The 25,915-nt window shown below is 34.4% G+C and overlaps 4 protein-coding genes across 5 annotated transcripts in view; 2 read left to right on the plus strand and 2 right to left on the minus strand.

Annotated features, from left to right (window-relative positions):
* Positions 1–75: 75 nt before the first annotated feature.
* Positions 76–6,075, minus strand: LOC103513001 (nucleolar protein dao-5-like; the record flags this gene model as incomplete). Its single annotated transcript, XM_008477813.3, has 7 exons — positions 5,801–6,075; positions 5,615–5,687; positions 4,357–4,516; positions 2,684–3,954; positions 1,317–2,420; positions 811–1,052; positions 76–402 (listed from the first exon to the last, which is right to left on the minus strand). Coding segments are annotated over exons 1-7 (3,402 nt in total), but the record flags the coding sequence as incomplete, so codon positions are not given.
* An 885-nt stretch (positions 6,076–6,960) lies between these two features.
* On the plus strand, positions 6,961–8,079 carry LOC103513012 (probable serine/threonine-protein kinase DDB_G0278845). The gene has a single exon (XM_008477824.1). It carries the CDS (start codon positions 6,961–6,963, stop codon positions 8,077–8,079), a length of 1,119 nt encoding a protein of 372 aa, XP_008476046.1.
* Positions 8,080–12,854: 4,775 nt separating this feature from the next.
* LOC103513023 (uncharacterized protein DDB_G0287625-like) lies at positions 12,855–23,646 on the minus strand. Its single transcript, XM_026826247.1, has 8 exons — positions 23,582–23,646; positions 23,123–23,175; positions 22,564–22,638; positions 22,451–22,474; positions 21,916–22,108; positions 20,546–21,844; positions 16,109–17,074; positions 12,855–12,862 (listed from the first exon to the last, which is right to left on the minus strand). Exons 2-8 carry the CDS (start codon positions 23,123–23,125, stop codon positions 12,855–12,857), a joined length of 2,568 nt encoding a protein of 855 aa, XP_026682048.1. The 5' UTR covers positions 23,126–23,175; positions 23,582–23,646.
* Positions 23,647–24,163: 517 nt separating this feature from the next.
* LOC113468954 overlaps positions 24,164–25,915 on the plus strand; it is a 72,456-nt gene continuing 70,704 nt past the window's right edge. For both annotated transcript variants that reach the window (XM_026826290.1, XM_026826295.1), the window contains exon 1: positions 24,164–24,306. The gene's annotated coding sequence lies outside the window, so the exon portion shown is untranslated. The remainder of the gene's footprint in view (positions 24,307–25,915) is intronic.

The raw sequence follows: 25,915 nt of genomic DNA on the forward strand, positions 1-25,915 counted from the left end.
CCGGAAAATATCATCCTCATCATCACTGTTGTCGAGAAATGAAACTTTTTTCTGGTCTTGTTCAAAAGGTTTCACTGAAATTTTAGAAGCCGTTTCGTTAGTGGTGGCTGGCACGGCCTCCTTAGTAGATTTCGTGACATTGTTGGAGGCCGAGATGTTGCTATCTGTCACGCTATCCTCCTTGGCTTTTTTGTTGGAATTATTTTCCTCATTTAGAATACTAGTTTTTGGTTGCGAATTAGTTGCGTTGCTTTGAAGATCGTTATTGACTGTTAATATCTTCTCGTTTATTCCATCTATTGAATCCGTCATAAGTGTATTTTTATTTGCATCACCACTAGAGGGTTTGAGGGAACCTTTTTTCGTTGGTGGCTTTCTTTTGGTCGGAATTTTCGCGCGGCCCTGAAAAGAAAGAAAATCACATTTTACTTGGTTATAATTTTAATGAATAGTGAGTTGAATGCCTAGATTTGGGTTTGGATGAAGGAACTTTTCAGTCTCAACCTAGCATTATACAAGAGGTTAATGAGATACTTTCAGAGCACTCTCTCCGTGATCTAAGCTATTAAACTTGAAATAAACTAAGGTCCTGCCTTATATCTTAATAAAAAAGTACAAACCTTGGTAAGACTAGGAAGAAACGAAGACGAGGACTCAGGACTAGTAAGATCGCTTTGAGGACTGACGTCTGTGGATTCTGACGGTGTCGGGACTAAAATTTCTTTTTCATCAGGCGTCTTTTCTTTTTCTTGAGCGCCTCCATCTCTTCTCAAAGAATCAATAGTTTTCTTGGTAATAGCAAGTACAAACCTTGGTAAGACTAGGAAGAAACGAAGATGAGGACTCAGGACTAGTAAGATCGCTTTGAGGACTGACGTCTGTGGATTCTGACGGTGTCGGGAGTAAAATTTCTTTTTCATCAGGCGTCTTTTCTTTTTCTTGAGCGCCTCCATCTCTTCTCAAAGAATCAATAGTTTTCTTGGTAATAGCACCACCGGGTGGTAGTAATCCTGCTAGATTTACGTTGAGTTTCATGTGAGAAGGCAACTTTTCTGAGAAACAAAACAAGAAAATACACATGAGCTTGATACATTCTATAAGGTTTAATGTTCACATGAAAAATATCTCATTTCAAACTTCCACTCTACAAACAGTACAAGAGGTGAAAGCCAGAAGTTTTTTTTTTTTTTTTTTTGGGGGGGGTTTGACAGATCGCACAGATTTATCCTCAGGGAATAAAGGGGAAGATGGCTCAGACTCCGAGGAGAGAGAGTAAGAATTGACAAGACTATGAACTTTACTAGAGGGAACATTACTTTTTCCTTTGTCTTCTTCTATATTTTCAGCTTTGGATCCAATATTTCCGAACAAATTCAATGATTTCTTTATCTCCCCTATGTTAGGACTTCCATGTTCTTCTGTTGTGATCGGATTGTTTATACATTCAATGTGATCAGCAGAAACTTTATCATTTAATACTTCTACTTTAGTTTCTCTCTTATTGTCTTCGATTTCCAATGCTTCATCTGTAGTTGATTTTTCGTCCGTAACCTTTAAGGCTTTATCTGACATTGAACTAATACTTTCACTTACTGTATTTTCATGAGTATACTCAGTATTTTTTACATTATTAGAATTCTCAAGTGATTTACTTTTAGGAACATTTCCCCAAAGGTCATCATCAGAATTGTCCGAGTCTTGTGAATTAAACAGTTCTATTCTTCTGTTTCCAAGTGGTTCTTTTTTATCATCTTTAAATAAATCAAGTTCATCTTTCGCGTTGGGAGACTTTCTCGGTGCTTTTATATCCTTTTCTAATTCGTTCCCTCCTTTTTCTACATTTGGTTTCTTTTCAATCTCTTGATTGTTAACTGATTCACTCTCACTGTTATTGTTTAAATGATTACCTTCTTTTCTAACTGAAGTATTTTCTTTTGGTAACTTGTTAGCACTTCCATCTAAATTATTTTTACTAGGGGGAAGTGGTACTTCCACATTGTGTTCTACACTTAAACTAGTTATAATTTCAGGTGATTCAAAGTTGTCAGTGTCTTCTGAAAATAAATCTGAAGAACTATTTGTAGTAGAGGATTTTTCAATACTATTGATTAATGATTCAGGGGTTTTATGAGCATTAAGATTAGTGATCACCTCAGGAGCTTTTGATTTTGATTCATTGGACATATTAGAAGGTGTTTTTACTACTGGTTCATTAGAATCATTATTTATACCAGGTATTTTGTTTTCAATAATACTTGACATCAGTGTATTTGCTTTTATCTTAGTCTCATCAAATAAGTTTGAGCTGGTGTCATTGTTGCTGTTTGTAACGTTTTCAGAATTGAGCTTACTTTTAGTCGGGTCTGTCATGTTCGTTTTGTGGTTAGTTGATTTTTTAGGAATAGCAAATAAATCATCTTCTGAATCGGAATCAGAAAATAGCGAAACGACTGATTTATTAGGTTTGGACTTATTTCTATCTGCTGAATTGAAGTCGAAAATATCATCATTTTTAGGTGTTGTCGTTTGTACAATAGAACTGATTTATTAGGTTTGGACTTATTTCTATCTGCTGAATTGAAGTCGAAAATATCATCATTTTTAGGTGTTGTCGTTTGTACAATAGGATTAGAGACTTTGGTTAGGGTGTTTGAAGACATAGAATTTGAATTTACTAAAGTACGGTCGAGTGAGGCAACATGTTTTTCAGCAAATATGTCATCATTATTAACAGCAACAGATGAATTTGTTACTTTATCTTCCCGTGAAGCAACTTCATCTTCCGATCGTTTTGCTACTTCTGGTTTTGTTTGTATTGTTTTCTGAGGTACTGAAGGTGTACGGTTGAGTGAGGCAACATGTTTTTCAGCAAATATGTCATCATTATTAACAGCAACAGATGAATTTCTTACTTTATCTTCCCGTGAAGCAACTTCATCTTCCGATCGTTTTGCTACTTCTGGTTTTGTTTGTATTGTTTTCTGAGGTACTGAAGGTTCGATAATATCATCATCACTATCATCATCGAATAGGCTGACAATTTTCTTCTTTGGTTGGTTTGGAATGGATTTTGGCACTGGTTTAGATATCACATTAGTTTCCTGTGGTTCAGTCTTAGCAGTTTTAACCTCCTCAACATTTTCATCATCACTGTCATCAAAAATACTTTTCACTTTTGCCTTAACCATAGGTTTTCTTTCCGACTTTTCTAGATCCCGCTTATTCAATTGTTCTGGTTCTTTAGTATGATTGTTATCTTCAAGAGATTTATTTGTGTTGTCAGTAAGCGAATGTTTTCTTAGAGGTTTGGCATGACTTATATCAGGTAATACTTTAGTTAGATTGTTTTTATACTTATTAATTGTAGGTATTTGGTCTTGCTCTGATGTGTCTCTATTCTCTTTGTCCAATACGGGTGCAACATTTATTTCAATATTTGGATTGTTGGTAACTGAACTTGGTAGTTTAGCTGGCAGCACTTTATCTCCATTATTTGGATTTTCATTTTCTTGCACATGGTCTTCATCACTGTCAAAGAGTTTTCCCTGATTTCTAGAATTATTTGGTATCCAATTTGGGATGGGTTCATCTTCATCACTACTACTTTCAAAGAGACTTTTAGCCAAACTACTTTTGAACGGTTTTTGTGAGGACTGTATTTGTTTTGGTGGTTTTGGGTGTATGACATCATCATTATCTTTGAATATTCCTGATGGTCCAGATTTTGTGCTCTCAGAATCAGCCTTTGGTGTTGTAGACATAGTCGGTTCGTTACTTGATTTTGTAGACAAATTTGGTGCATTATCCGATTTTGTAGAATTGTTTGCCAGTATCTTTTTTGATAACATTTCATTCAATATTGAAGCGGTTGCATCTTTATCTATCACTTTCTTTGGAATAATAATGGAGTTTTGAATATTTTCTGACTGACTGGGTTGTTGGACATGTATGTTACTGAAACAAATCAAGCAATAAATTATTAGAGTATGTTAATCATAACAGAAAACCCGTTTTTTCCTTTAGGAAGGAAAAAGTAATATATTTGACACTTTTTCTGATGGTCCTTTTTGGTGCCAAAACATGTTTTAAAGTCCCCGATTATGTTAACCATAACAGAAAAACCGTTTTTTCCTTTAGGAAGGAAAAAGTAATATATTTGACACTTTTTCTGATGGTCCTTTTTGGTGCCAAAACATGTTTTAAAGTCCCTAAAAGACTTGATGCAAAGTTTCAGTCAAAAGTCCGTGTGTCTGTCTGTCTGTAAACAAAATATCTCAAGAACAGTAGATAGGAATGTTCTGTGCAATCAAAATAAATCACGAATCCTGGCACTGACTAAATTATCTGAAAACTTACCTAGTGGTTGATAACATTGGCTCAGGCTGAGGTAGGATAGAAGTCGAGGTAGGAGGGGTATGACTATCAAACAAACTTGAGCTTTCGTCTTCAGAAGTGGAACCACTGGATGCAAATAACTGAGGCGGCCCCACTTTGCCAATCACTCGATGAGTTATTTCTGTAAAGTTAGAAATTTTAATTATGTTAATGTTGTAACTTTTTACAACTTGATTTGGACTCAGGCCACCAACCTCCAGATTCTACTACCCTAACCACTACTCCACCATGGTTAGTATTTCTGAGTAGAAACATCAAGTGTGTTTCAAAGTTCAAACAGAAAACAAGTCCGAAAAAATCGTTTTTTTTTTTCTTTTCTTTTTACCAAAGAAATATTCATTTTCTATGGATCAGTTCACTTTTATACTCTTAAATGTTGGGGGATTTTTATTATCGACCACTTTCATCGATTACATCCCCTTAGTTCATTTCCATCTTTTTCTCCCTCTCCTTTGTTTTCAGCAAAATTTCAGTTTTCAAGGTCAACTTCATTTGGTTAAGGTCTTCGCCTGTTTTTCGCAATTTTGCAACTTTGACAACCGCGTGTGAACTTTTTGCCTTTTTCTTCCAGTGTGTCGTGTCGATTGTACAAAGGAATAGGTTTCAAAGAGGAATATTGACTATTGATTGTGTGGGTACTCTGACAAATTATCCTGTGATTGTGTCTTGGAAGGAAACTCAGGTAAGACTTTTCCTCTTGTTTTATATCTTACCTTTGTTCTCTCTGATCTCTCACCCAAGTTTTTTGAAAAGCAAAATATCCACACTGCACTATTTTACTCATGATAAGATACCTAGTAGGTAGTTTTCAGTCAAATCAATGCTTACCAATACTATCATTAGGTCTTCTAGAATCTAGAGAACTGAGTAGATACCTACCTAATATCTCTATCCATGACAGGAATGGAACATCAAGTGTGTTTCAAAGTTCAAACAGAAAACAAGTCTGAAAAAATCGTTTTTTTTTTTCTTTTCTTTTTACCAAAGAAATATTCATTTTCTATGGATCAGTTCACTTTTATACTCTTAAATGTTGCGTTAGAATTGTTTCACTCACAGCTTTATTAGTGGTCTTGGTTTCCGTCAGGGTTGGGTTAATTTCTGCCGTTTTAGAAACACTTGAATTTTGGTTGATTTGGGGAACTTTTTTGTTAAATGTTGTGGGGATGTGGATTGTGGACACATATTAAATAGACAGATGATCCTATGAGACAATTACCTGGGTCATTATGGGCTACAGAATGGAGTTTAGCCGACAGTTGGTCATGGAATGAGGCTGGAGTAGAATTTGTCTGAAAAAATAAAATATATTCATTTTATTTTCAGTAGATAACCCTGCAAAAATGCATATTTTGATAGAAGTTTTTGTTTCCATAGAACCTTAATTAGCTACCCATCATCTTACCTCTACAGGTGAATACAAGTGGGGTTGTGGGTAGGACAAACTGGTTGTAGTGGGGCTTGGTTCTGTGTTCTGTGATTCCAATGGCACCTCATTTGGAGGACTCGGCGTCCGAGGAGAAGGCATTTCATCTTCTGATTGATCCTGGGATGACACTTCCAGAATACCCACAGTGTTATCACGGAAGAAATCTGTACTTCCTATCAGGTGAGGTGTGGGACGTGACATGAATTGATTGCGAGCTTTTAGTATCACTTCCCTGAGGGGGAGGGAGAGAAAGAAAGGAGAAATGTTGATTCTTATTTCTTACTAAACATGAGGACAAAATACAATAAATAAATTGTATAAAGGTAAAAGAGAAAGATTCAATCCATTCACAATTTTCTACTCTTGATCTATTTAATATTAGTGTCATCAAACTATAGCCAATAATCATAGTGGTCCTTTTCATATGTTGTCTTATCTAAAAAAAAAAAAAAAAAAACAAACATGAGGACAAAATACAATAAATAAATTGTATAAAGGTAAAAGAGAAAGATTCAATCCATTCACAATTTTCTACTTTTGATTTATTTAATATTAGTGTCATCAAACTATAGCCAATAATCATAGTGGTCCTTTTCATATGTTGTCTTATCTAAAAAAAAAAAAAAAAAAAGTAGGTACGTTGGGTACCAGAAAAGGAAAACAATTGAAAATATTCTACCTACCTATAGGTGGAGATATTCTCTTTTCTCTTCTCAATACCTATTTATCAGTAGGTATGTTGTTGTTAACGTTGGCGACTACTTCTCCGTCTCTTAGCGCAGGAGCCAGGAGCTGCGCCACCTCTACAGGATTGGTCCAAAAGGCTGTTGGGTCCCAGATAAGGAGGTATCATTCTCGTTTGTCCCAATATGGGTGCAACATTTATTTCAATATTTGGATTGTTGGTAACTGAACTTGGTAGTTTAGCTGGAAGCACTTTATCTCCATTATTTGGATTTTCATTTTCTTGCACATGGTCTTCATCACTGTCAAAGAGTTTTCCCTGATTTCTAGAATTATTTGTTTAACTCACTATTCATTAAAATTATAACCAAGTAAAATGTGATTTTCTTTCTTTTCAGGGCCGCGCAAAAATTCCAACCAAAAGAAAGCCACCAACGAAAAAAGGTTCCCTCATGTCCTCTAGTGGCGATACAAATAAAAATACATCTATGATGGATTCAATAGATGGAACAGGCGAGAAGATATTAACAGTCAATGACGATCTTCAAAGCAACGTAACCAATTCGCAACCAAAAAATAGTATTCTAAATGAGGATAGTATTTCCAACAAAAAAGTCAAGGAGGATAGCGTTACAGAGAGCAACATCTTGGCCTCCAACAATGTCTCGAAATCTACTAAGGAGGCCGTGCCAGCCACCACTAACGAAACTGCTTCTAAAATGTCAGTGAAACCTTTTGAACAAGACCAGAAAAAAGTTTCATTTCTCGACAACAGTGATGATGAGGATGATATTTTCCGGGACATTTCTATCAAAAGTGACACCAAAAAAGATCCCCAAATCAACCAAAATTCAAGTGTTTCTAAAACGGCAGAAATTAACCCAACCCTGACGGAAACCAAGACCACTAATGAAGCTGTGAGTGAAACAATTCTAACTAAGAAAGAAGAAGAGAGTACTTTGAAAGTCAGTAAAAATGTTGATACACTAGAGATTTTGAAACCTTTGAATGAAGATCAATCAAATGAATCCAATATCAAAAACACAAATAACATCAATAACGTCTCTGACCCTGCTGAGGGTCGTAAAAAGTTGTTCACCAATGCCAACAAAATGAAGAATACGAACTTTCTCTTCAATGATGATGATGACGATGATGAAGATGATTTGTTTGGTCCTACCAACAAAACTCAGAAGAGTGGCACAATAAATAGTATTAATAAAGTCACATCTAAGACGGAAGTTACTAAATCGGAAATAAACAGTGAAAAACTTCTAGATTCAGCTATAAAAATCAACAAACAATCCGAAATATCCATAGAACGTAATGAACCTGTCAAACAGGCTAAAATTGGACACGAAAAACGTGAAGAAAACTCGAATGGAAACGAAACTAATTCAACACAAAACACCAAAGCCAAATCAGTCGCCAATACAAGTAATCCTGATATGAATACCGTTCTAAATACAAAATCAATTGTTAACACGCAACCTACAAAGAACATGAGTGCTAGGAAATCTACTTTGTTTGGTGATGACGACAACGATGAAGATCTATTTGGTTCTTTATAAGTAACTACTACAATAGTGCATAGTTAATAAATATCTAGGTAGTAGGTATTTACCTAGTAAAATTAGTACCATGCATACCATTACTATGATATCTCTTAGGATTTATTAAAGGAGTGAATCTGAATGCAGCTAGTCAGAAAAACATAAGTAACTACTACAATAGTGCATAGTTAATAAATATCTAGGTAGGTATTTAGTAAAATTAGTACCATGCATACCATTACTATGATATCTCTTAGGATTTATTAAAGGAGTGAATCTGAATGCAGCTAGTCAGAAAAAAAACAACCAAAATTAGTCTCCTAGGTATCCTGGAAAGGTCGAGACGATAGAGATCCAAGTCCAGACCTACCACTGGGAAAAAAAGAGTCTGTTTCCATTTCACTTTTTACTTTCCTTACCCTATAGGAAGGAAAGTAATGTAATCGGGTCAAATTTTCGATGGTCAGTTTTTAGTGCCAAAACACGCATTGGCTTAAAGGCCAATGCAATTGAAGTTTGACTTAATAAAGCCTTTGTTGTAAAGTTTGACTTTTTTTTTCCTAATTAATCAGGGTGTTCATTTACTCTAATTGTAATATGTGTTCCCCATAATATGTCAAAATATATGAGACCTTGGTTAGACTGCGGGGGGTAAAGGGACTTTTTAGTCCTATCCCACCAGGATAAACAAGGTATATTCTATTCTATTCTATTCTATTCTATTCTTACTGTCCAATCACGCATGTATGTGTCCAATTTCACGTCATTTAAAAATATGCAAACTGTGTTCTTGAATGTGAACTGTTGAGTAGATACTGTCTTAAACGCAATGTAAATAGATTAGTCCTACACTATTACTCGTTTGTGCAACGTATTGCATGAGTCAATTTCTAAGGAGTAGATACTGTCTTAAACGCAATGTAAATAGATTAGTCCTACACTATTACTCGTTTGTGCAACGTATTGCATGAGTCAATTTCTAACTTCAGATTTTAATTTTGTGTTAATATTACGGAGGAAAAAAAGAGCAAGATCCCACTTTCCGTTCAATGTTTATTTTACTCGTATGTCCACGTTAATGTGTTGGATTCTAACTGTCTCTGAATTGTTTAATTTCAGGCGTCTCGTCAGCTAATAAGAAAGTCTCAACATCAGCAAAGAAACCTTCACAAAATCCACCACAAGATAGTTTACACGACCCTTTGTCTAAATTCTAATCTGTTGTCAAATTTCCAGGTGCTCTATTTGTTAAATTCTTTGTGTGATATTTATCATCAAATTTTAACCATGCATTAGGAAACTTGCCATATTTATTATGTTTCAAGTGTTTTATGAACTTCACAAATACTGCTCACTTTTAAATTATACGATTGTTATTGATTCTTGAAGCGAAAGAATTTTAAATTTTTGTAAAAAAAAAAAAAAAAAAAAAAAAAAAAAAAAAAACTTCAATACAGCAACCAATAGGTATTACATACTGTTCATATAATGTACAACACGTTATATGCAGATTATCTCGTTCTATCAAAACTCTGCACGAAATCACATTATATCTTATTTAAAAAATAGCAAAAGCTATCTTGAGTTTTTTTTTAATTAAGTTTGTTGATATCTGTGAATCAAGTAATATTTCTACAATAGGAAATTTATGTAAATAGTGGGGTTCCTGTTTTGTTGATAACTATAAACCTACTCTTTGAAACTGAAACAATTTTATTATCTGTGATTTAATTTTAATGAAACTCTAGGATTTACCTTTGAAAGAATGTGTAAAAAGTTGGGTCTTATATTGTTAAATTATTCTTTTTTTTTCTTCTTCTTTTTTAATGTACCTATACGTATATTGAGATGCTGATGGAAAGTTTGTAACTAGCTCTCGAATGTGATCTAATTTATTGTAGGTCATTTTTTACACATTCTCTCTACCATACACATGTTATTGCTGGTAATAATTGCGAAAAATGTTTCAATTATCCTAAATCCTCCTAATTTTCTAGTGTCGGAAATTTTATTATATTTTTGTTGTTTGTTATGTTTCTTACTCATATATCAGATGTTTAATAGTACAATGTGTTAAACCTACTTTATGATATCCTCAACTACCTTTGTGTTTTTATTGTTTATACCTACACATAATACCTACTGCTAGAAAATAAGTTGTCTTATAAACGGTACAGCATATTTTGGCAAGGGCCCATTTTTATCCGACTGACCTACTTGATTAATTTACATTAGGAGCTCCCTCCGAGATTCGAACCCAGCCCCTCCAGGTTGTGAGCTAATGCTCTCGATCACTAAGGCATAAAAGCGGGCGGCGGGCTATTTCATGACCCTGTGCTTGTTCTTTAGGAGTAGATGAAACCCTTTGAATACTCAGCTAGCTAGGCTGGTTCCCTACTAGCTACCCAATGAAGAATAAAAAGAAAAATGATTTAATATTGTGTAGGTAGTGACTCAATGCTAAACCGTTTTTGACCAATATCCTTTTGTTTTGCAGTCTACCTATAAAATAATTCCTCTTATTACATCCTGAATAGAATGTAATAATTGCACTACTGTACTGAATGTATACATAATGGGTATCCACTCGAAAGGATTTGAATGGAATTCCAGTGAGTTTATTCAATAATAATTATAAATGTTTTTTCTCTGTTTAGTTAGGTACCTAACTACTTGTATCTGTTAAATTTCCTTTAACTATATCTAGGTTTTTTTTTTTTTCAATTTACCTACATCTCTTGCCTGCATTTCTTCTCTGGTTGGATCGCTACCGTATATCCTAGCAGCTCCCAACCCGCGGGCCCCTAAAAGTAGTAATATAGTTACTGAAATTTGTAATACTAAAAACATCTGCCTATAATTTCTATATTTATAGTTGTAAATCGAGGAACCCATTACCTATGTATAACCCTCTCTGGTCGAATAGTCGATACGTTCTCGTCCAGGAGGCACCGGTTCGATTCCCGGCCCGGGTTGAATATAATATTAAGGTAAAAATAATTACTAACCACCGCGCCGGAAATTGATTAAACATTTTTGTTCAGAGGAAATCAATATTGTGCCAATCTGACATTAATCTATTTTTCCTCGAATGTCCGCAGGAACTTGCTGGTCTCGATCCAATGGCCAAGGAACCAAGGATCTCAGAAATAAATAAAAACATATTGGGAAATGTCTACTTGGTTGGAACCAAATACAGTGCTCAAACAGCCAATATTCTAAGGGGGAAAAAATGGAAAAATGATTTTCTAAATTAAAAAAACCTATTTGTGTGTTTTACTCATAGTGTGTAAAATCGAAGCTGCATACCTACTTCTGCATGTAAATCTAATTTGTTACTAATTAGCAATGGTAGGTAATTAGCTAAGTTGCATGCAATAAGTAGAAACAGGACTGGCAATCTAAGTCACACTTCTAATTGGCAATCTAAGTATATTTCGTCAAGCAAAGCAATTGTTTTTCGAAACAATTCACAAGACTAAGCATTATTCTTATCGAGTAGGTATTTTTATTTTCTTTTTTTTATGCAACCCTAGTCCGGTTCCTTGTATCTGTGACAGACATCATTAAAGCACGGTTAGTCCAATCCCAAGTAATTAGCATTCTAAAATCTAAATATAAGAACCAATTAAGTAACTGGAGTTTCCCTTCGAAGCTGAGTACCGAGAATCGAACCCGAATCTTCTACTTGGTGTGATAGTCAGCTAGTCACTAGCCCATGGTGTCAAATATTACCTGACTTGATATCAAATTAGGGCAGATCGATAAAGGGTTTCATGTAGGGCACGTGTGTTTTCGTTGTTTCACCGCACGGCTTTGATCTAGATATAATAATCACATACCTACTACTAAATAGGTTAGAAAGATAATTTATTAAGCGTTGACTAAGTACGTAAAAAACTGAAAACATTATTTTCTTGATAAGACAAACAAAGTTATATTTTATTAATAGCTATAAAACCTTCATGGTTTTGCCAAATTTGTTGTTTGCTTACGCACAATTAGGTAATAAATTCATTTTCGTACTTCATGTAGATTTTTTTTTAACAAATTACACTTGACCATTATCATTTTGTTTATTATCACATTTAGCACCATCTACAAATGCCTAAGCCTCTTTATGATTTATTACTTTTCATCACACTCATTCTGTTTTCAGGAAACCTCCATTATTTCAACTCATCTTGACTGTGAGCATCTCTTCGGAAAAAACTGTATCTCCACTAAATCTCCAGGAGTCCCTTTCCTCGACCGTCCATCTACCATCATCTCCAATGTGGCCAGACCATTTTCACTTCAAAGATGATAGGTAAATTTTTGCATTTGAATGATACCTACCTCTTTATTTTGCATTACTTACCAAGTTAATTTGAAACAAACGAGAATGATACCTCCTTATCTGGGACCCAACAGCCTTTTGGACCAATCCTGTAGAGGTGGCGCAGCTCCTGGCTCCTGCGCTTAGAGACGGAGAAGTAGTCGCCAACGTTAACAACAACATACCTACTGATAAATAGGTATTAAGAAGAGAAAAGAGAATATCTGCACCTATAGGTAGGTAGAATATTTTCAATTGTTTTCCTTTTCTGGTACCCAACGTACCTACTAGGTATGGTATAATAGCACAACGCGAAATCCCAAGATGGCATGAATAGAGTAACCTAAAATAGGTACGTCCCTACCTAAACATAAGTATTTTGAAGAAGTGGAGATGGTTCATTAATCATTACACCGAGAAGTTACCGTCTCGTTTTCACGCCATTTAATGAAATTAATTAATTAATTGGTTCTATTTAAGACACTAGAATAATTAAGAGACCAACAACAATTAGACATAAAATTTGTCCAATCGTAAATTACAAAAATACATAAAAAGTATTTCGATTCCTTTTTCGTCGTAAATATTTCAAATTTTGTTCCTATTTTAAGAAGGTAAGTGATTATGATAAGGATATTTATCTAAGGATCAATTTATTAAATATTTTTATTTAAAATACCTTATTTATACTGTCGGCTAAGACTAAAAAGTCCCATTATCCCATATTAGAATAGGTACCTAACTTATCCAATATTTATTTATTTTTGCTTGTGAATAAATATAATAGGTATCACTCCCTAGTCTTATTTTAATCTTATTATTAACGATTATTTATTTGTAGGTACATGGGTGTTCAATAGGTAACTTTAGTTTTTTTGCGGGGGGGAAAAAGCATGTATACTGTACGAGTACGTACCTAGACCTTCTTACATTGCATTATTTTCTAAGTGAAGGTGATTGATTATAGGTAGGTACCTACTTAATTCTAGTCAAAATATAAAGATGCTACAATTAAATAGTGGACTAGACCTTGGACCTTGAATAAATAGGTACAATGATGTTGTGGATCTGAATTGAATATTAAGTAGGTATTCTAATAATTCTCAATATTATGATGTTATTATAGCGGACAGATGGATGATTCTTATAGGTACCTATATACGATGTCATTGGAATACCCTTGTTATCATACAACCTATATTTGTTAGGTAGGTACTTACTTATTCTGATCTCATGAAGAATTCGAAGGTTGGGACGTGAAAAATGTGCTTTCCGAGACGTGATTTGAAGCCTATAAAATAATTATAATGTATGTATTAGGTATTGATATTAGTTTATAACCAAACCTATGAAATTGATAGAGTCTATAGAGGGTTTCTATCATTTTCATAGGTTTGCAGGTTTTGCATCCCACTACACGCTACTCAAAGTCGCGCGTCTACGCGTGCAATATTAAGGTGTGTCCACACATAGTCGACCGGCCATCGATGGATGTCGACTGACACGTCCACATTGCCTCGACGGCATAGATTTTCCTCGTCGATCGATGGCGGACCGACTATGTTTGGACACACTTTTTGATAGGTATAGGTACTACCTACGGTTTACACTTTACTCGTACGGAATATTTTTGACCCCTGAAAATCTTCATTGAGGAACTCTAACCAAACTCGAATCGAGAATGGAACTCGTTCCCTCAAAGGGCAAGGTCTCACGAGTTTCAGACAAATTTATTACCCGTACTTAACTCTAAATTTAGTACCATGTGAGTTTGCCTAGTCGACGTAAACTGATGTGTGACTTGTTTAACGGGTCAGATTGTCTTATTATTCATGTATGTGAAAAATTCGGACTTAGAACGTACCGAATATTACTTCGGAAGACCACGTGAGTTGCCAAAACGTAAATAAGTAGGTAGATATACTTATGTATAGCAATATAATTGAGTGTTTGGGGGTAAATGGTCTACTTTTAACGTTGTTTTAAAGTGTTTAGAAGGGAGAAAATTAGGCAACAGAAGCCTGTTGATAAGTAAATGAACTAGATAGAAAAGTGGACAATAATTACAAGGTAGGTACCTACTGTTGTGATATCTTGACTGATTAATTATCCATTATGACATTGTTTAGTATTTATGACATTTTTTAGGTAGGTTGAGGCCTCTAACACACAGTTTTCATTAAAATACAAAATGTCAGATTGCTTTGGAGGTACCTAGGAATTTTTTACCTTTATTCCATAATATATGCTGCTACAAATACCTATTTCACTATAGGTACTCGAAGTTTGTCCAGTTATCCTGTTTGGTATCTATTTGATTCTTGTTGGCATTTAGGCCCGTATTAATAAACCAAACTATAGCGAATACTACAGGGAGGGTAGATCCTAAACAGGGTTTTTCATATTAATAAACCACGCTATTGAGAATGCAACGCTCTGCGCATGCGTCGATATTATTCCCCACTATAGTATCCCTCATGATACCTCTGTGACCATTTTTTGTTGGAATTAATAAACACTTGTAGGGTCAGCTGTTGTCATAAAATTTTGTTTTGTTAACTTTTTTTACAGCGTACAATTTCGAGGACTATAGCATCGATTGTTGCTCTTTTTGACATTGTTTTTCAGAGATTAGCTACCTATTTACTTCTTAAAATTTATTTAAATTATTCTTATTAAAATTGATCGTGATTTTATGGAGTAGGTACATTGATTTTGTTTTAAATTACCGAGTAGGTACGTTGATTCTGATTTAAATTATTCGTTTTAAAATGGATCGTAATTTTACCAATTAGGTACGGTGATAAAAGTATTCATAATTTTTTCCACTTTTTCTCAACTGATTAGGTAGGTATTTGGTATTCATTATTATTAATATCATCATTTTTTTTATTAGAAAAAATAAATAGTAGGTACCTACCTAATAAAAAAAGATTTGATCAAGGGAACTGTAATAGCGGAGGTCTTTTCGTCCCAAAATCGTAGAGAAGGATGATAGGATAGGAAAAATTCAGCCGTTTCAAGAACAGACCTTTTCTGCCTAGGATAAAGTTCGCCCCGGGCAGGAATCGAACCCGCGACCTAGCTCTTACATGCTAAGAAAAGGCTATTTTAGTCATCCAAATCTAACAACGACCGACATTGTCTAGGGGGATTCTTTCGAGCCATATGAAAAACACTATTGCGTAAGTTAACAGGCTGTGATTTACTGAAAAGACTTATAAGGCTGTGTACCTATTCCAAACTACAAAGCTGGTCAAAGCCTTCTAGCTTCACCTACATTCGTAAAAGCTGGTTGGGTACCTTGTTTATCCTGCTAGGATAGGACTGAAAAGTCCCTTTACCCCCGCAGTCTAACCAAGGTCTCATATATTTTGACATATTATGGGGAACACATATTACAATTAGAGTAAATGAACACCCTGATTAATTAGGAAAAAAAAGTCAAACTTTACAACAACGGCTTTAATTAAGTCAAACTTCAATTGCATTGGCCTTTAAGCCAATATTTGTGTCCAAAATAACGTCACATGTACCAACGTTATCTATTGTGAATCGAAATCCTTGCTGGCTAATCAGCTCATGAAAAGAATACTGCTGCCTCGGTGGTCTACGTCGAGATGTTTACCTGGTAAACAAGAGGGCGTGGGTTCAATCCCAGCCGAGCTATGTACATGAAGATCCTACAAAGCAAAAAATGAACATTATTGCAAAAAATATTATTCTTACCTTTGCTCACAGATTTAAACAAGTCGTCATCATCATCACTTTGGTTATCACTGAAAAACTTGTTAGTCTTGCTCTCAACTTTGTTGTTATTGTTATTATGATTGTCTTTAGTTTTACTTTTATTCAAAGAACCAAATAGATCTTCATCGTTGTCGTCATCACCAAACAAAGTAGATTTCCTAGCACTCATGTTCTTTGTAGGTTGCGTGTTAACAATTGATTTTGTATTTAGAACGGTATTCATATCAGGATTACTTGTATTGGCGACTGATCTGGCTTTGGTGTTTTGTGTTGAATTAGTTTCGTTTTCATTTGAGTTTTCTTCACGTTTTTCGTGTCCAATTTTAGTCTGTTTGACAGGTTCATTACGTTCTATGGATATTTCGGATTGTTTGTTGATTTTTATAGCTGAATCTAGAAGTTTTTCACTGTTTATTTCCGATTTAGTAACTTCCGTCTTAGATGTGACTTTATTAATACTATTTATTGTGCCACTCTTCTGAGTTTTGTTGGTAGGACCAAACAAATCATCTTCATCATCGTCATCATCATCATTGAAGAGAAAGTTCGTATTCTTCATTTTGTTGGCATTGGTGAACAACTTTTTACGACCCTCAGCAGGGTCAGAGACGTTATTGATGTTATTTGTGTTTTTGATATTGGATTCATTTGATTGATCTTCATTCAAAGGTTTCAAAATCTCTAGTGTATCAACATTTTTACTGACTTTCAAAGTACTCTCTTCTTCTTTCTTAGTTAGAATTGTTTCACTCACAGCTTCATTAGTGGTCTTGGTTTCCGTCAGGGTTGGGTTAATTTCTGCCGTTTTAGAAACACTTGAATTTTGGTTGATTTGGGGAACTTTTTTGGTGTCACTTTTGATAGAAATGTCCCGGAAAATATCATCCTCATCATCACTGTTGTCGAGAAATGAAACTTTTTTCTGGTCTTGTTCAAAAGGTTTCACTGACATTTTAGAAACATTCAGTACAGTAGTGCAATTATTACATTCTATTCAGGATGTAATAAGAGGAATTATTTTATAGGTAGACTGCAAAACAAAAGACATTAAAGAGTGGAGGAGAGAGGAAAGGAATGGAGTAGTGGGTAGAAGATTACGACAATATGAAGGAGTAAGTACCTACCTACTCCTGGCCTTAAACGTCCTCATAAATTTGAGTCACTAGGTAATCCACAACCCGGCAGAATAGGTATTACAAGTTAAATAACAATATTTAACTTTTTTTACGCGATCCGAGGTATCCGAAAAATCAGCAGCAGAATCGAACCCAAAATCTTCGGCCCGATAGTTCTAGGCAGATCCGACTGAACAAATGAAGTAGCCCCAACTTCTAACCTACATTGTCAAAATGAACATTATTCTGAAACGAATAAAACAAAGTGCGAATACGTTAAATTACCTACGATCAATTTGATAGTTATTAGAATACCTAGTACCTACTTAATATTCAATTCAGATCCACATCATCATTGTACCTATTTATTCAAGGTCCAAGGTCTAGTCCAATATTTAATTGTAGCATCTTTATATTTTGACTAGAATTAAGTAGGTAGGTACCTACCTATAATCAATCACCTTCACTTAGAAAATAATGCAATGCAAGAAGGTCTAGGTACGTACTCGTACAGTATACATGCTTTTTCCCCCCGCAAAAAAACTAAAGTTACCTATTGAACACCCATGTAGGTTATCCCCATAAATATCCCCACCCATAAATAATCGTTAATAATAAGATTAAAATAAGACTAGGGAGTGATACCTATTATACTTATTCACAAGCAAAAATATTTAATAAATTGATCCTTAGATAAATACCTATTATCCTTATCATAATCACTTACCTTCTTAAAATAGGAACAAAATTTGAAATATTTACGACGAAAAAGGAAATTGATCGAAATACTTTTTATGTATTTTTGTAATTTACGATTGGACAAATTTTCTTTCGGGGCTATTTTAGTTAGCGAAAATGAAAAACAAACATTTACACACAAAAAGCCAAAGAAAAAAATCACCCCAAGAGTTCACCACTTTAAAAGCCTACATGAGTACGTTTAAAGTTGGTCACTCGAAGTAAAAGTAATGTAGGTACAGCATGTGCTGATCTTGGCCTGAAATTGGTGTGGAATTCGCATAGGCTTCGGGCTGCAGACCGAACTGATCTACTATGCAGCTGAGGACACGTGCACCAAACCTGCTTTGGTGGAGATGCCATCGCACCGTCACAGAAATAGGGACACGATGGAGTGTAAACTGTAGAAGGAGTAGTGTAGACGTAAGAGAAATAGACATAGGTACCTAATTAATAACATATTTCACCCTTGCCCACCGTCAAGTTTAAACAGAGCACCGTATATCTTTAAAGTTACCCTCATTTCCCTTCGTCGTAGTCCCCAAAAAATCCAAAATATTTCAGACCTTATTTTCTTGTTTAGACTGCGAGACCAAAAGGGACTTTTCAGTTCTATTCTGGCAGGGTAAACACAGTATATTATATTCTAGCGTTATACTGTGGATAGGTAATTATGAAGATGACATTAATTTCTCAAGACTGCGAGACCAAAGGGACTTTGCAGTTCTATTCTGGCAGGGTAAACACAGTATATTATATTCTAGCGTTATACTGTGGATAGGTAATTATGAAGATGACATTAATTTCTCAGATACACCACTGAGATCAAGTTAATAACAACATAAACACCATGCTTCACTAAATCACCGCTTACTAAACTTGGTAGGTAAATTCTTACCATTCCTGTTCGATTTTAACATCTTTGATAAGCTGTGCGTCGTTTTGGCTTAGAATGAACTTTTTTGTGAATTTATTGTTAACACATATAAGTTAATAACAACATAAACACCATGCTTCACTAAATCACCGCTTACTAAACTTGGTAAATTCTTAACATTCCTGTTCGATTTTAACATCTTTGATAAGCTGTGCGTCGTTTTGGCTTAGAATGAACTTTTTTGTGAATTTATTGTTAACACATAGTTTTGGGTAGTTGTGTCTCAGAATGTGTTTTTGAGCACAAAAGTTACCTATTTGGGACTGGCGAAACAAATGTTGGTCTAGCCACAGTTTAACTGCATTCAAATATAAATATAGGTACCTTTGTAGGTCCTTGCTATTAGGTACATAGATATCTAATCAAGTAATCAAATATATTAGGCGTCGTGTCGCGTCACTGTCTTAATCATTTTTCTTTTTATTCTTCATTGGGTAGCTAGTAGGGAACCAGCCTAGCTAGCTATTCAAAGGGTTTCATCTACTCCTAAAGAACAAGCACAGGGTCATGATTCATGAAATAGCCCGCTTTTATGCCTTAGTGATCGAGAGCATTAGCTCACAACCTGGAGGGGCTGGGTTCGAATCTCGGAGGGAGCTCCTAATGTAAATTAATCAAGTAGGTCAGTCGGATAAAAATGGGCCCTTGCCAAAATATGCTGTACCGTTTATAAGACAACTTATTTTCTAGCAGTAGGTATTATGTGTAGGTATAAACAATAAAAACACAAAGGTAGTTGAGGATATCATAAAGTAGGTTTAACACATTGTACTATTAAACATCTGATATATGAGTAAGAAACATAACAAACAACAAAAATATAATAAAATTTCCGACACTAGAAAATTAGGAGGATTTAGGATAATTGAAACATTTTTCGCAATTATTACCAGCAATAACATCTATGGTAGAGAGAATGTGTAAAAAATGACCTACAATAAGAGAGAATGTGTAAAAAATGACCTACAATAAATTAGATCACATTCGAGAGCTAGTTACAAACTTTCCATCAGCATCTCAATATACGTATAGGTACATTAAAAAAGAAGAAGAAAAAAAAAGAATAATTTAACAATATAAGACCCAACTTTTTACACATTCTTTCAAAGGTAAATCCTAGAGTTTCATTAAAATTAAATCACAGATAATAAAATTGTTTCAGTTTCAAAGAGTAGGTTTATAGTTATCAACAAAACAGGAACCCCACTATTTACATAAATTTCCTATTGTAGAAATATTACTTGATTCACAGATATCAACAAACTTAATTAAAAAAAAACTCAAGATAGCTTTTGCTATTTTTTAAATAAGATATAATGTGATTTCGTGCAGAGTTTTGATAGAACGAGATAATCTGCATTGGTGGCAGTAATCCTGCTAGATTTACGTTGAGTTTCATGTGAGAAGGCAACTTTTCTGAGAAGCAAAACAAGAAAATACACATGAGCTTGATACATTCTATAAGGTTTAATGTTCACATGAAAAATATCTTATTTCAAACTTCCACTCTACAAACAGTACAAGAGGTGAAAGCCAGAAGTTTTTTTTTTGGCGGGGTCCTAATATAAATAAGTGATATGGATGATTTGGGACTGCAAATTCATGTACATGAAAATTCAAATTTACCTGGTTTTCTAACAATACTGCTCACAAGTCCATCAGGATTATCCTTGTCTGTTTTGGTTATTATTTTCGCTTCTGGTGTAACTTTGACAGATCGCACAGATTTATCCTCAGGGAATAAAGGGGAAGATGGCTCAGACTCCGAGGAGAGAGAGTAAGAATTGACAAGACTATGAACTTTACTAGAGGGAACATTACTTTTTCCTTTGTCTTCTTCTATATTTTCAGCTTTGGATCCAATATTTCCGAACAAATTCAATGATTTCTTTATCTCCCCTATGTTAGGACTTCCATGTTCTTCTGTTGTGATCGGATTGTTTATACATTCAATGTGATCAGCAGAAACTTTATCATTTAATACTTCTACTTTAGTTTCTCTCTTATTGTCTTCGATTTCCAATGCTTCATCTGTAGTTGATTTTTCGTCCGTAACCTTTAAGGCTTTATCTGACATTGAACTAATACTTTCACTTACTGTATTTTCATGAGTATACTCAGTATTTTTTACATTATTAGAATTCTCAAGTGATTTACTTTTAGGAACATTTCCCCAAAGGTCATCATCAGAATTGTCCGAGTCTTGTGAATTAAACAGTTCTATTCTTCTGTTTCCAAGTGATTCTTTTTTATCATCTTTAAATAAATCAAGTTCATCTTTCGCGTTGGGAGACTTTCTCGGTGCTTTTATATCCTTTTCTAATTCGTTCCCTCCTTTTTCTACATTTGGTTTCTTTTCAATCTCTTGATTGTTAACTGATTCACTCTCACTGTTATTGTTTAAATGATTACCTTCTTTTCTAACTGAAGTATTTTCTTTTGGTAACTTGTTAGCACTTCCATCTAAATTATTTTTACTAGGGGGAAGTGGTACTTCCACATTGTGTTCTACACTTAAACTAGTTATAATTTCAGGTGATTCAAAGTTGTCAGTGTCTTCTGAAAATAAATCTGAAGAACTATTTGTAGTAGAGGATTTTTCAATACTATTGATTAATGATTCAGGGGTTTTATGAGCATTAAGATTAGTGATCACCTCAGGAGCTTTTGATTTTGATTCATTGGACATATTAGAAGGTGTTTTTACTACTGGTTCATTAGAATCATTATTTATACCAGGTGTTTTATTTTCAATAATACTTGACATCAGTGTATTTGCTTTTATCTTAGTCTCATCAAATAAGTTTGAGCTGGTGTCATTGTTGCTGTTTGTAACGTTTTCAGAATTGAGCTTACTTTTAGTCGGGTCTGTCATGTTCGTTTTGTGGTTAGTTGATTTTTTAGGAATAGCAAATAAATCATCTTCTGAATCGGAATCAGAAAATAGCGAAACGACTGATTTATGAATTTACATGTACCTACAATAAAATTCATGCTCTCACATACCTCTATTGATTCTGATGTATTTTCCACCTCTTCAATTTCTTCTATTTTGTTTTCAATGAATTGGGTGTCAGATAATGCTTGCAGTGAATTTCTACATGATGCTACTGAAATGGCAGTTTTATTTACATCAAATTCAACTTCTTTGACCATGTCAAGTACTCCTTCTGATTCTTTGATTACATTCTGTGGAAGAAAAGTAAAAGATTCAGTTTTTTCCATATTGATTCCAAGTCAACTGTTCACAGAAACTTTTGAAAGCACTTTGGGTTTCTGCACTAGCACAGGTACTGCTTGAAAAACATGCAAAAATGGACTAATAATATGAAGTCAAAATATGCTGATTACATTCTGTGGAAGAAAAGTAAAAGATTCAGTTTTTTCCATATTGATTCCAAGTCAACTGTTCACAGAAAATTTTGAAAGCACTTTGGGTTTCTGCACTAGCACAGGTACTGCTTGAAAAACATGCAAAAATGGACTAATAATATGAAGTCAAAATATGACTGTACCTATCTGTTATATTACCTCTGACATTTTTTGCAAGTGCTCTAACAGAGCAGAATCTTTGGATAGATTCCAGTTATCACACATATCACGCATTTGGTCTGTAAACTTTTTTTCAGCCTGAAAAAACAGAACAACAGAGCAGAATCTTTGGATAGATTCCAGTTATCACACATATCACGCATTTGGTCTGTAAACTTTTTTTCAGCCTGGAAAAACAGAAGAATCATCATGTAGGTAGGTACTGAAGATTTGAAAACATACAGATCATTGTTTATAACAAATGCTTGGGGTCTCTTTTTATTTATATTCTTGGTCAGGGCACTTGGGGTCCCTGTATGGGCTTCTGAGAAGAGATATACGCCAGTGATTAACAGTTATTTTATCTTTAAATCCTGGTATTGGAAAGAGGAATGGGTTGGCTCCAGTAATATTGGAATTGAATTATGTAACAATTGCAAGGGTTCAGGGTTCTATCTAAGACTGAGATTGAATTCCAGGTAGGTACTTACCATTGTATAGAATAAATCCCAAGTTCAGCTTTTCAATAGTTTCTGTTATATATCTATGCAAAAGTGGAAAGAGGAATGGGTTGGCTCCAGTAAAATTGGAATTGAATTATGTAACAATTTTATTGTAAGGGTTTAGGGTTCTATCTAAGACTAAGAGATTGAATTCCAGGTAGGTACTTACCATTGTATAGAATAAATCCCAAGTTCAGCTTTTCAATAGTTTCTGTTATATATCTATGCAAATCCTGTGTACAAGCTACGACAATTAATAAAATAATAAATTAAAAAATACCTACTTTAATCTAATTTTAATCCTTTTATCATTTTTTATTCTTTTTTTTTTCAAGTAATCTTTTGTTTACTTTTTGAATCTGCACAGAGCAAGAGCACAGTTGCACAGAGAACTTTCGTCTTTCGTTTTTGAACGAGGGATTTTTCTGTTATGAGGGAAATTTTGTTTTTCCCCTCACCGATTTTGGCGAGAAATTTAAAATTTTCCCACTCTTGATTATTTAATTTTAAATTAACGGTAAAATGGTTATCAGTTAACCAAAGTTATAAATTTTGAACAAACTGAAAGAAATTCGATAGAAATAAACCTAGTTTTATTTAATTTTACTTTCCATTTACACTCTTTTATTTATGCAGATCCTGTGTACAAGCTACGACAATTAATAAAATAATAAATTAAAAAATACCTACTTTAATCTAATTTTAATCCTTTTATCATTTTTTATTCTTTTTTTTTTCAAGTAATCTTTTGTTTACTTTTTGAATCTGCACAGAGCAAGAGCACAGTTGCACAGAGAACTTTCGTCTTTCGTTTTTGAACGAGGGATTTTTCTGTTATGAGGGAAATTTTGTTTTTCCCCTCACCGATTTTGGCGAGAAATTTAAAATTTTCCCACTCTTGATTATTTAATTTTAAATTAACGGTAAAATGGTTATCAGTTAATCAAAGTTATAAATTTTGAACAAACTGAAAGAAATTCGATAGAAATAAACCTAGTTTTATTTAATTTTACTTTCCATTTACACTCTTTTGGATGAGGGATTTTTATTATCGACCACTTTCATCGATTACATCCCCTTAGTTCATTTCCATCTTTTTCTCCCTCTCCTTTGTCTTCAGCAAAATTTCAGTTTTCAAGGTCAACTTCATTAGGTTAAGGTCTTCGCCTGTTTTTCGCAATTTTGCAACTTTGACAACCGCGTGCCGCGTGTGAACTTTTTGCCTTTTTCCTTTTCTTCCAGTGTGTCGTGTCGATTGTACAAAGGAATAGGTTTCAAAGAGGAATATTGACTATTAATTGTGTGGGTACTCTGACAAATTATCCTGTGATTGTGTCTTGGAAGGAAACTCAGGTAAGACTTTTCCTCTTGTTTTATATCTTACCTTTGTTCTCTCTGATCTCTCACCCAAGTTTTTTTGAAAAGCAAAATATCCACACTGCACTATTTTACTCATGATAAGATACCTAGTAGGTAGTTTTCAGTCAAATCAATGCTTATCAATACTATCATTAGGTCTTCTAGAATCTAGAGAACTGAGTAGATACCTACCTAATATCTCTATCCATGACAGGAATGTCAGCCCTCATTCCTGAAAGGTTAGGCACGTTTACTTTCCAATAGCCTTTTGCTACTGTCCCATGAGGTCAAGTACCTACACCTTTTGTAACACCACTACCTTTTTCAGGTACTGGCCAAATATGTCTAGATGAAATTCATGAAATTGTAGTTTCTTTCTTGTAGCGCAGGGGATTGTTATTAGCCAGTTCTACTCCCACTAGCTGTCCTTAAGCAGTCAAATCTCATAAGGGCCTATGCAGTGTTGAGCTGTTGAGGCTTTCTTTAAGCAAAGCCTGACAACAATAGATAACATAATTACTTAAATAATAAAAAAGTATACCTAGTGTGATCCATTTCACTGACCTCTGACCCAAATCTAATATAACATAACTGAAGGCAGATCTTTTGTTTAAAATCCACAGGTCTCGTGCCTTGTTTCAATGTATTGTAACATTTCTAATAGGATCATTACCCCCTCCCTTCTCAATTATCCCTAATATTATTGCATGGGGACTTTTGTATGAGAGGATAATTTGACTTAATATACGTAGTCGCTGCAACTGCTGAATGTAGTGAAGTATGCTTGGTTTAATACTTATCTTACTTTGGAAAATAATAAGGGATGTAGGTACCTACATAAGTAACTTTCTTTCAATTCGGAAAAACTCCATTGATTTTTTTCCCTTCATATTGAAAATGGAAAAACTCGTTCCCATTGTAGCATAAATATTGTTGTACAGGTAAATAGATATATTCAACCCATACAAAAATAAACAAACAAAATGGTTGGTAGGTACTTTTTTATATACATTTATATAGTTCTCTAGATCTAGCTACATGCTAGATCGAGGATAGAAGGCAGTGAGGTATAAACGTATCTAATTGATTTGGTGTTAGTTTCGAGTGTTTGAATCGAAGTCACAATACCTATTGTACCGTGCAGACCAAATGAGTGGTACACTAAAATAGGATAGACTAAAACTTACTTTGTGTCAACTAGAAGGGGGGCCTACACTTAGCGTTTTATACTTTTCCAGTAAAAAAGAGAAATTGAAATGTTCAATCAAAAAATGTCTGCATTACACGTCATTTGCCCATAAATAACTAGAAATATTATGCTATTTAACTGGGACTGTCAAGTTAGGACGGAGGACATTATTTCAACTGTTTAAAAGTGCACATATACCTAATGGTTAATTTACCCGGGTTTTTCTCTTACCGAAGGTATTGTGTTTGTTGGATTACTTTTGGATCTAATGTATGTACAGTAAGTCCCCAAAAGTCCCTGCCAAGTACTCATAAAATGCCCTCCCCAGGAAATTTTTTTCTATGGCTAATCGTCCTTTACCAAACCTTGGAAAAGACAGAATTGATAGATTTCTAGCCATTAAAAAGCGAGGAA

The sequence above is a fragment of the Diaphorina citri genome, unplaced genomic scaffold (assembly GCF_000475195.1).
Source record: "Diaphorina citri unplaced genomic scaffold, Diaci psyllid genome assembly version 1.1 scaffold39, whole genome shotgun sequence".
Classification (NCBI taxonomy): Eukaryota; Metazoa; Arthropoda; class Insecta; order Hemiptera; family Psyllidae; genus Diaphorina; species Diaphorina citri.

Bases quoted from the DNA above. Each gene is read 5' to 3' on its own strand.
- LOC103513012 (XM_008477824.1), top strand. From the start codon at position 6,961: ATGTCCTCTAGTGGCGATACAAATAAAAATACATCTATGATGGATTCA.
- LOC103513023 (XM_026826247.1), bottom strand. The intron at 22,475-22,563 runs TTCTGTTTTTTC...TCTGCTCTGTTA, and splicing joins CCAAAGATTCTGCTCTGTTG to GAGCACTTGCAAAAAATGTC. The intron at 22,109-22,450 runs GTAATATAACAG...TTTCTTCCACAG, and splicing joins ACTTGCAAAAAATGTCAGAG to AATGTAATCAAAGAATCAGA.